This window comes from Notolabrus celidotus, chromosome 17, assembly GCF_009762535.1.
Source record: "Notolabrus celidotus isolate fNotCel1 chromosome 17, fNotCel1.pri, whole genome shotgun sequence".
Classification (NCBI taxonomy): Eukaryota; Metazoa; Chordata; class Actinopteri; order Labriformes; family Labridae; genus Notolabrus; species Notolabrus celidotus.
Genome location: NC_048288.1, coordinates 14,289,688 through 14,301,234, shown reverse-complemented (window position 1 = coordinate 14,301,234; position 11,547 = coordinate 14,289,688). Strand labels below are relative to the sequence as shown.

The 11,547-nt window shown below is 42.4% G+C and overlaps 1 protein-coding gene across 3 annotated transcripts in view; it reads left to right on the top strand.

Moving 5' to 3' along the window:
• Window positions 1-375: 375 nt before the first annotated feature.
• arhgef4 (Rho guanine nucleotide exchange factor (GEF) 4) overlaps window positions 376-11,547 on the top strand; it is a 113,450-nt gene continuing 102,278 nt past the window's right edge. For 2 of the 3 annotated variants that reach the window (XM_034706437.1, XM_034706436.1), the window contains exons 1-2: window positions 423-924; window positions 4,242-4,271. In XM_034706437.1, the coding sequence (XP_034562328.1) occupies window positions 733-924; window positions 4,242-4,271 (222 nt within the window). In that variant the 5' untranslated portion in view covers window positions 423-732. Of the gene's footprint in view, window positions 925-4,241; window positions 4,272-11,547 lie in introns of all 3 variants that reach the window. The other variant, XM_034706438.1, reaches the window with a different exon arrangement.

Below are 11,547 nucleotides of genomic sequence, written 5' to 3'. Positions count from 1 at the left end.
GAATAACAACAAGGGGACATTATTTGGTATAATCTAACCTCTTAGGCAGGAGATGTGCATCTCACAGAGACTGCCCTTTTTTTTTTTTTTTTCCAGAAAGGAATTCTGAATGTTTGTTTATTTATTCAGACAATTGTATTTATCTTATTGCAGTTATCACAAAACAAAAGAACAGAAGAAAACACATTTTATGTCATGGGCCCCCCTCCCCACTTGGGCCCTAGGTAGTCAGTCCCCCCCCTACGACGCCCCTACCTAAAGTCAGAGTAGTTTTCAAAGTTGAAATGACTCCCACAATGACCGCAGCCCTTAGACTGTAAATAAAAGCTACAGCCAGGTGTGACTTAATAACAGGTGTAGTTGCTGATTAAGGCCAGCACGAGGCGCTGCAGCCTTGCATGTCGGTGTTTTGTGGAGTCTGTTTTGCTCCTGGCGATGAATGACAGTTCAAGCAGCAGAAACACCACTTGAATAAAAAGGGGAGGTCTCAGGCTAAATTTGGAAAAAAGAAAAAGAAAAGAAAAACAAACGAAACACGTCCATGTTTCAAGTGTGTCGAGCTCTAAGCTGCGGCTCAGCTGAAGCGCGTCTCCGTTCAGTGTCCTGGGAAAGTGAAGTTAGTCCGTGAGCTGACAGCATGGGAAACTTTTTATCCAAGTCCAACGCAACTCCGACACACTCCTGGGTGAGCTGGTAACTTCAGGAGCCTCATACAACACCCCAACAAGTGAAATGAACAGCCCCGGTGGTCACGGAGCTCCGGCCGCGGGGAGCAGCGGGGCAGCAGCCCGCAGAGAGGAGCCGAGCAGCGGGGCGCGCTCGGAGCTACTCATGTATCTCACCTGCCTGCCGGAGAGATACCGGACCGCCAAATTCACCCTGGCAGCTCACCTGCTCTGCTGGGCTTTACTCAGATGGTACCAGGTGAGATTCTCTACTAACATTTTTGTTTGTTTGTGGAACTTCTGTGGATCAGTCTCCAATAAGCAACAACAAGGTTAGGTCAAACACCTGATTAAAAGTGGAATTTCATGGATAAAGGGAAAACAAAGTTTGTCAATGAGAAAATGAACACCACACACTTCAGCCTAAGTTGAATATAACTAAGTAGGATTTTCCTGAGCACAAATTCAATTTAATTCTATTTTACTCAAACATTGTATGGCACTTTATTCTCCCACTTCACTAAATCCTAGAGGCAAACATCACCATGTCTGTCCATTAAGTGTTTCCTTGGACTCTGAGAGTCCTGGTGTCTTTTTGCACCGAGAACTACTTTCCCTGGAACTAAAAGGTTCCTGTGCCCCCATTGTTGTCTGAGATTCGACTGCGAGCTGAAGTCCCGGGTAGATTGTGCAAATCAGGCCAGTGACACATGGAGAAAACAAATTATATTAAATAATATCTTCAAATCTTTATAAAAAACTAAACTAGTAGGCCTATGCATCCCCAGGAACTTGCTGTGTTTCAACAACTGTGTAAACTCCACACACAATGTTATGTCAACCGAAAGTCCCAGAACCTTTGAAAAGTACTACCCCCCCAACTACTAATGACTAACACCCATTTTTAATCGGAGTGATCTCTTCTCATCAGTGTTTCCTTGTTCTCAATGTTTGTCATTACCTAATACTACAACAATAGTGATGACTGAGGCATTTGCAGGAGCTAAACATTTCCAGTAGGATGATGATGTGACAGTTTTCGTCCATTCTGGTGTGTTGGATCCAGCTCCATGCAGCTCTGTGATTCTTCTGGCTGTCTGGTTAGATCAGAGGCCTTCCTTGCTTTGTTGCTGTATTGTTAATACTGTGTTTAAGTGCTAGTTGGTCATAACATAGAGCTTGTGGTTGGGTAAAACTATTCTTATTCAATAATGTATTAGCAAAATGATACAACTAATGATAAACAATGTCTCTTTGTTTTAGACAACACAGCTGTGTGTCCAATGTTTATTGTGTTCATAGAATATGTGACACGTTTATTTTGAGTGCAGCTAACAGGGCAGTGATTATACAATGAGCGATGCTATTAATTAAACCACTCAACAGCATCTAAAGAAATAATTTGCCTAGACTGTGTTGCTCCTTATTGGTGTGGTTTGATGAAATTTTGTATAATTTGGCCAGGATCTTCAGTTTCCAGAGAAACTAAAGGGTAACAATGACTTTTTATTAGGTAGCAGTTTTAATTCACCAATTTATCTACTTTGCAAAATTGTCATTGTGTCTTGACTGGTGTCCACTCACCCGTTAGTGATAAGTTGGATTATGTTACGGTAGTGTTACACAGTGTTGAGGCACATACTCACACATTTTCCCCTTGCATGAGGGAGCTGCATTACAACCTCCGGCCGCGAGACTTGAAGCCAAAGCGGAAGTGTTAAAAACTGCAGTTCCTCTAGTGTCCGCTTGAGGCTGGCTCCAAGTATCGGAAACCACATACAAATTCAAAAAAGCCGATCTTCACAGCAGAAATAAACATGTTTACAGCCTGGTACAAAAAACAAGTGTAGCCTGGATAGCTCATTTCTTGATCGGCACACACTGTAGGGGGGGTGAATTTTTTCATAACGCGGTCATTTCAAAGATATTAAGATTAGGAGTTTTCCATTATGAGAGGCACAGCTGACTTGATTGACAGGCGTGAACACTGTAGCTGTTGGTGAGGAGGCTCAAAGCCCGCCTCTTTACGTCACACAAGCTCAACAGCAGTTAGGTTGAGTTCAGCATTTCCAATATGGCTCCCTGCAGCAAAACAGTACTTTAGAAACAGATGGGTGACATTACAGATACTACAACCATTAATTATACAGTCTATGATTACAACACATGATAACCTTTAAGTGTTAGAAAAAGATAATAAGTTAGTGGGATAGGGATCTGTATTTTTATAAGTCTGCTAAGTCTTTTGGGTCCGACTAAGTCAAACCAAATCAAGTCGTTCCCAACAAATTATTTTGGTTGGGACAGAGATGTTTGGTGAATTGGAATGGTTGGATCAAGGTGAAAGTTTAAGGATATTAGGACTCTTTATTTTTTTATATCTGCACATTGGGACCAGAGCCTCAGTTAGTCTCATGACATCCAATCTGCATTTTTTAAGTTGAGCTTTGTTGTCATTAGAGCAGTCTCTAGCTGTGGTAAGTTGATGTCAGTATGGTAGTATTGGCTTGCATGTTACAACAGAGTGTGAATCCTTCTTCAAATATGATGAAGCCTATAGGGGCTTAAACAGGGGAAACTTGTTATCCTATAAAGTCAGAAGCTTCCACTGATACTTTGCTCCTATTCCATAAAGACTGTGAGTCTGCCTCTCTCCCACCGTGGAGTGAATATGTTGTTTCCTTTCTTATAAAAAAAAAAAGTGATCATATGTCCTGTCAGTTTCCAAGCCTGAACATTGAGAAGGAAAAAAAAAAAGAAGAAGTCAGTTTAATAAGACAGGGCGTGCCAGGAACAGGGTCATCACACACGGTGTGAAATGTCTATGGACTTGTCTCATGTTCTGGTCTTTGCAGCACTGATTGCAGGGACAAGCAAAGTCATGTCTTGAATCTGAATGCAGGCTCCTCTCTGTTCAGCAGCAGAGTTTTAGTGGCTCAAATCCAGACCAGAGTGATCCAGCTCATTTCATGGACATCTGCAGACATGCAGTGTGTAGACTTGTCTTCAATTATGTTTTAGATAGAGGTTTTGATCATGCATAAGAAAATATTCCAGTCTTGATGAAATTGAGGTTTGTCTTTGACTAAAAACAAGAAAGGTTTGAAGTCAATCAAACTCAATGTGCTGCCTTGTTTTTACTCTCCTTACTTGTGTGTCTTTTTGCTATTTATAGTACTGTAGTGTACCAGTTATGGTTTTGTTGGAGCTCTACAACCACAATTACTCTGTCATAGTTACATCCTGTAGTTATAAGTGAGCATAAATTCAAAGATTAGACTCACTCAACGAATAGTTTGGCTTAATAGTTCAGTGCTGACATTTTTTATTTGATTCTGACTTTAACCCCTCTCTTTGCTCTGACCACCTTCACTGTTTTATTTTGGCATGGAGCTGCAAGTCTGTTCATCGATCATACTAAGTCATGAAGAGCTAACTAAGGAGAAGGATGGGGTCTTAAAGACAGGTTGATGGTTTAGCGGAGAAAACTGTTGAAACCAGTTCAGAAAGGTCAACAGGTGAAAAACAGTCCCCCAAAACAATGTGTTCATCATGTTCTTTTTTCTCTCTCCATAGAAACTCAGATGCCAGCCTGCTCATCTTCAGGTAAGAGACCCACTGGAAATGTTTCTTTTGTAACTTACTTTGTCTCCCAGGCTACACACACAGTCAATACACATGTGTGCCAGCTGCTTACACTCATTTATATGCCCTGATCAATACACACCCACGCTGGCCTCCAGGATAAATCAAACCAAGATGAACCAGATAGTGTTTTATTAGTATTTTCATTCAAAGAGCCTGTGTGGAGCATCTCCTCTTTAGTGGGGGAGCCCATGTTAGTGTGCAGAACACAGGTCTCTGCCTAAAATCAAACTTCCTCCCTACCTGTCTTTTATGATTGCATGTTTCCATGTTCTTCTTTATTCTTTTAGGAATAACATAAAGGTATTTGGAGTAGCTTCATAAAGGCTCAAACTTCTGTTATCAAAGCTGTGAGCAGTTTTTGTTATTGATTGAAACTTTTGCAGAAGTACCATCAGCTTTAAGCAGCCACTTTTACAGTCATTATAGTCTTAAGAGAAAATCCAGTTTCTGTTTCCTGTCCTGACTTGTGGCGAAGGCACTGAGTGTAATGGTTTTCATGTTTGGATCGAGCGATGACGCGCAGGAGCTCGTCTGGTGCCTTTGGCCATGAAAATGTCTGTGTGAATAGAAATACTTAGGGGCTAGCATTTTCCAAATATTAAACTCAATTCATAAGCATGCAGAAATGCTACTATCCAACAGTTTTAAAACACATTTCATTTGTTATATTTTTCAGATTATTTATTCAAGTAAATGCTTCACTTATAAGACGTATCTGCCAACCAGTTAGAAACTCCTGACTGGGCATTTTTAATAAAAGTTGTAATTTTAGTTGGCCAATTAATCTATTCTGTCGCTAAATGGCCTTTAAAAAGAATCCACATTTGACCTCTAGTCTCTTTCCAACTGTGAATACTTGATTGATATTTTCAGGCACATTTAGAATGTAAGGCGTAGCGTGATTGGTCTTCTCCTGTATCCCAAGGCCATCTCCCGCCTCTTTTTTGGAGAAGGGGAGGGAGATGGCGTTTCTCTCTGGCAATTCTGGATGTTCACTGCCCTACAACCTGAGTATAAAAAAAAGCTATGTAGTGAACACGGATACATTTGGTTTGCATATATTTGTCCGCTGATACGAAAGTTGCCAGGTCACCTGATCAGGGTACACATTCACAATCCACAGCACCATACAATCCCTGCAACCTGGCAGCCTGGCAACCCACAACGTGATTCAAGAGATGTGTGTACGGCTGCACAAGCAGGCATTTCATTGACTAATTTGATGAAAGCAACCTGGCTGTCAACCCCAAAACCAAAAAAACTCATGCAACCCCACTTTAAAAAAAAAAAACGAACTATCCCTTTGAATATTCACATGACTGCAGGCACTGATTCAATAGTTAAAACCATATGGCAGCAGAGGCCTGTTGTGGTACTTTGTATTTATATACTTTTACTATATGGTTATCAATAAAGGAAGACTACTACATTCTTCTGTTTCTTGACTCTTAAAGAAGAACCTGTTTTCTCATAGGACAGAATCTGAAATGTAGAGTCAAGTGGAAATTACAACATAAGCCTTTAAAGTCCCTTCACCCTTCCCTGTGCTGTGGGGCACCTCTACATTGTACTACAAAGGAGTGAAATCCCTTTCAGTACTGTGACCCCAGCTTGAACCAGAATGTGCGAGCTCATACAGACTGCCTGTCAGTAGACCATCTAGTTTGTAACCTGGAGACTAGAGCTCTTTGTGTCAAAATAAAAACTTGATTCCACATTTTGAGGACAAAATGAGGGGTAATGCTATCAGAGGCCATCTCCAAAAATGTACTGGGGGTTTGATTGGTTCAGCATGGAATTCAGAAATGACAGTACAACTCAGTAACAGAATCAGAGCTGTCTGAACCCGCAGCTGCTACTGATGCCTCTGATGCTTTGGTCAGAAGTAGACCAAATTCAGATCCTATACTGTATCAGAAAAGCTTTGTGGCAGTTTGCATTTAATCTGACTTGTGTGAAGTCTGGTGTTAGGCATATCTAAGTCACTGTATTACCAAACTGCACAAAGATTGAAAAAATGCAGCAAGGTGAGGGTCACCTGGGAATTCCACCAGATCCGTGTCCGGTTCGTCTCTGATCTGCTAAGGTCCGGCTCTGTGCTCTCTCACCCATCAACACCCACAGGTTGCATTTTCAGAGCGCAGCACGGAGCAGGACCGCTGGACCGCCGGACCGCTGGAGTCAGGTGACCGAGATTTTCCCATGGTAATTACTGAATCAAGGATTCTCCTCTCCTCCTCTCCTCATCCATGTTGTCTTTATCGTCCTCTGAAAACCTCTGACCTGTTGACTCCAGGCCTGGCTCCGCTCACCATGACAGTTTGTTGTTGTAGTTAAGTGAAATACTATCAGGTGATAACACAGAGTGTTTTATTCTGAAAATTAACTAGATGTTTTCATTTTGTTTTGGTGCCTGACTGCATCTGGCAAAATTAGAAGTCTTGCGTATCTGATCCGGAGGGCTCAGACTTGCCAGATCAGAGACCCAGCCGGAACATAATGAGGCAGATCCAATGGGAGTTAACACATTGACTAGAATAGAAACCTATCAGATCCCAATGCCGTGATGGTTCTGAGACGGACCGGACACAGATCCAGTGGAATTTGGACGTAAGTGCCAAACCAGACGATGAAGAGCACACAGAAAAACAGCTTTTTTCAAAACTCTTCCAACAACTAATATTCATGAGGAGTCATGCATTTAACTGTTATAAGAAACCAGGATTATATTTTTTTCAGAGAAAACTCCCTTGGCATGTACATGACAAAATCTGCACAGAGATGTGCATTTTTACCCACAGGAGGCACAAAAATCAACACAAGGTGAAAGTTCCTCACTGCAGCTTTAATTTAGCTATGTTTAAATTCTGAGCGCTAACATGCTATTACAATCAGGGTGTTGATTTTATACAAAGTTGAGGTCAAAGTTGACCTATGTCCTTTTTCTTATCTGGGCATTTTTTGTTTCATGAACAAGCTTTTATAAGAACACAGAGAATTGTCTGCATCTACCAATATTAGAAACTGTCTCAGTGTTTGGTCACCTCCATTACCACAACATGCTTAGTGTTAAAATCTCACACACACACACACACACACACACACACACACACACACACACACACACACACACACACACACATGCACACATCAGTAAATCAGAGTAAGCAAGGCAGAGCTGTCACATTCCTCTGAGAGGTTTCGGGCTTGAGTGGGGTTGAGGGGGTTACAGGGTGATGAACTGCCACCCAGGCTTAAACACAGTATAGAAGCTGACACAAGAGATACCCTGGAATCTTTCTCTTTCACATCCAGCCAAGCTGAGCCTTATGGATGACATGGAAACATGCAGCTGTCCTTGTATTTACCTTTGACTCTGCAAAAAGCTTCAGTCTTTTCACGTCACTATCGTGTCCCATCACTGCCTTGCATTTCCCCCAGTGTTTATTTATTGTTTTGTTGGCCTTTGATTTTCCAACAAGTGCAGAACAGTTTGCTGACTTCCTTAAAATATGATTCAGGGCTCCAGACTAACTTTTTGCATTGGTTGCATTGGTTGCACTGGTGCGCCTAACTTTTTTTTTTTTTGATGCACCAGCACAAAATTTACTTGCACCCAAATTTTTTATTGTGTCGCCTTTAACACCATAAAATCACCTTTTTATCGCTCTCCATAACTTTCACATAATGAGAATGATTTTTAAACAAAAATAAGGTGTTGAGAAATGCTCTTTATTTGATGCACAATGATGTATAAAAAGAAAATGTTGTATGCAACATTAAATTTGATTATCATGTCTGATTCCTCAGAGGACCTTATTCATTACTGCCTGCTGAGTATGTTTTTTAGACATGTTGTGTTTACGCTTACGAATGCACTATTACCTGCCATATTCTGACCGCACTCCTGACAGTAAACACAGTGCATTGTATTCCTTCCTTTGTCTTACCTCAGCCAGGTTAATTCTTTCAACCAGTCCTGTCTGAAAGATAAGAATTTGGGCTTTTTAATTTGAGTCTCGGGTCAAGGCTCTAGCTCAGACTCGGTTGTCTCCTCTGGTTCCAAGTCTAATGTTATCGCCGAAGAACCGGGGCTTGGCATTTTGCCAGGGACCGAGGGCTCCGTGTCTTGGCTGGATTGAATCTCAGGAGTGGGGATGGATAGAATGACAGGAGCAGGGCTGGATGTAACTGTAGGGTCTGTTTTCTTAATGAAAAAACATTCAATATTTCCCTGCGTTCTTCTTCCGTTTCAGTATGCCTGTTTGGCACTCAGGTCTATCGCAAAGTCGCAATTTTAAAACACACAAAACTTGGAGCAGTGAACGGGACCACAGCCAATCAGAGGCAAAGACCCACACGAGCTCTGTCTCTTATTGGTTTAAACCTTGATACAGCACAATAATCTCTCTACAAACAACAGTATCAGAAACCCATCACAATGCTCTGCAGAAATCTTAAAAAACAGAAAAAAATGTTATTTTGTTTGTTTGTTTTTTTATTTTTTTTAGTTGAGTTGTTTTCTAAATTGTCTTTGTGGGAACCGGGGTGCCCGGAGTAAACCCACGCAGACGCAGAATAGCATGTTAAAGTTTTGGTGGCTTTTGTCTCTGATGGTCTTGGGTCTGCCTCCTCTGCTGCTTGTACTGGCGGCGGCTCTTAGGAGTGAGGAACTTCTTGAATGTCCTCCACAAAGAGACCCTCTCCATCTCAGAAGTCTCCTGGACCATCTCAGGTGTCGTCCCAGATGTTTCTTGGTCCGTGTCCTGAGTGTCTTCTTGGATGTCTTCCTGGATGTCTTCCTCTGTGTCTTCCTGGGTGGTGTCAATTGGAAGTGAGGGAGCCTGACTGACCTCCTCCTGCTGTTTTAATTTGGAAGCCAGGTCAAGGCAGGTGCTGGACTTTTCTTGCAGCTGATTTGTCATTTTTTCCTGCTGCTCTCCATTTAAGACCTCTTTGTTGAGGGCCTCTTTCTGCAGGTCCTCGATCTCCTGCTTCAGGGTCTCATTTTGGGTGGTCAGCTTCAGGTCAGTGTTGGCTTTTGCCTGAAGTTGACATCTGACTTCCTCCAGATCAGTCTGGAGTCTGTCTGCCCTCAACGTCTCAGTCTGCAGCTGATCATTCTGGGATGAAGCCAGATCCAGGAGTTCTTTGATGTTAGCAGCATTGTTTGATTCCTCCTTTGGTCCTCCACTTGAGACTGTCTCAGAAAGTTTTATTTTTTGAGCAGTGATGACTCCTATGAGCTCCTCTTTTGTCTTCAGGGAGTAGTAGGACATGTCCTGGGGAGGGCTGCACTTAGGGTTCAGGTGCTTGAGCTGTTCTTTGAGCTGCCTTATGTCTTTCTCACAGTCCAGCAACCCATTGCGCTCCTCCTTCACCCTTTTCTCCAGATAAGCCACTTCCATCTTGTTGTCTTTCAGTTCTTCTTGTACTGATCGCCGCAACTCCCTCTCTTTTTCAAGATGTGAGTTCAATTCCTCAATTTGGCTTATCAGACTCACTTCCACTTGCCATCGTGGAGGGCGTCTGGGGTTCCCTTGATAGTAGGGGGCCTGGTGTTGGTGGCCTCCTCCGCCTCTTTGGTAAGGGGCCCTTTGGTAAGGGGCCCTTTGGTGGTGTTGGTTACCCCAGTTGCCTCTTTCCTGTGTTTGGTCAGGGGCCTGGTGGTGGTGTTGGTCACCCCAGTTGCCTCTTTCCTGTGTTTGGTCAGGGACCTGGTGGTGGTGTTGGTTACCCCAGGGGCCTTCTTCCCCCCTTTGGTCAGGGGTTCTTGCTGGTGGCTGAGGGGGGCACTGGGTGCTCTGATCTTTCTGGCAGCTATTGCCACTGTTGGTCCATTCCATTGTGGTTATTTGCTCCTCAGCCTGCAAATCCTCCATCTCCATCATATCTCCCCAGCTCAGGGTGTTGGATTCTTCAAATCTTGCCATTACTGATCTTAGTAGAGTCGTTGTCTCTGTTGCAGATCTGCTTGGGTCAAGAGTCTCAGAAAGTGTGGTCTCAGACTGAATCTCTCACCTTGGTTTACAGTGTTTTATTATAACCCTTTAGAATGTGAGATATGAGGTCACTCGTGTCCTTTTATCCACATTCTAAAATCATGGCATTGTGACCCGTCCAGAACTCTGGAATGCTGTTTTGTTCACTGCCTGCTAACTGAATATGAACAAAAGGGCCACCTTAACATCAACATACAGCCCAACCCAACAGCCTGTATACTGTGAACAGGCTGAGATAAAACCACACAACCATTGTTATGAAAATAAAGTGAACAATGTTTTCTAAGTAGTGAACTTTAGCATGTGGTGCACTATTTCTACAACCCCAATTTCCTGACTGTTGGGACACTGTTAAGATGTTAAGAATGGATTTTGATGGTTTGCAAATAATTTAAAGGCTTTATTGAAATGAAAATAGTGCAAAGACAACACATTAAATCTAAAAAAAAAAATTGTATTCTTTACTCAAAATATATGCTTCTTTAAAATTTGATGCCAGAACTATTTTGAAAAATGAACACTGAAAAATGTGTGTAATGCAAAAAAAAACCCCAAACACCTGGAGGAACATCTCCTAACCAGTTAGGCTAATTAAAAACAGGTTAGCAACATGACTGGGTGTACAATTAGCACTACAGAAAAGTTGATTCTCTCTGAAGTAAAGATAGGAAGAGGTGTGCCACTCTGTGAGAGGCTGCGTGAACAAATATTTCAACAATTTACAGAATAACATTTCTGAACTTTTGCGAAGAAACCCATCACAATGCTCTGCAGAAATCTTAAAAAACAGAAAAAAATGTTATTTTGTTTGTTTGTTTGTTTATTTTTTTTAGTTGAGTTGTTTTCTAAATTGTCTTTGTGGGAACCGGGGTGCCCGGAGTAAACCCACGAAGACACAGAATAGCATGTTAAAGTTTTGGTGGCTTTTGTCTCTGATGGTCTTGGGTCTGCCTCCTCTGCTGCTTGTACTGGCGGCGGCTCTTAGGAGTGAGGAACTTCTTGAATGTCCTCCACAAAGAGACCCTCTCCATCTCAGAAGTCTCCTGGACCATCTCAGGTGTCGTCCCAGATGTTTCTTGGTCCGTGTCCTGAGTGTCTTCTTGGATGTCTTCCTGGATGTCTTCCTCTGTGTCTTCCTGGGTGGTGTCAATTGGAAGTGAGGGAGCCTGACTGACCTCCTCCTGCTGTTTTAATTTGGAAGCCAGGTCAAGGCAGGTGCTGGACTTTTCTTG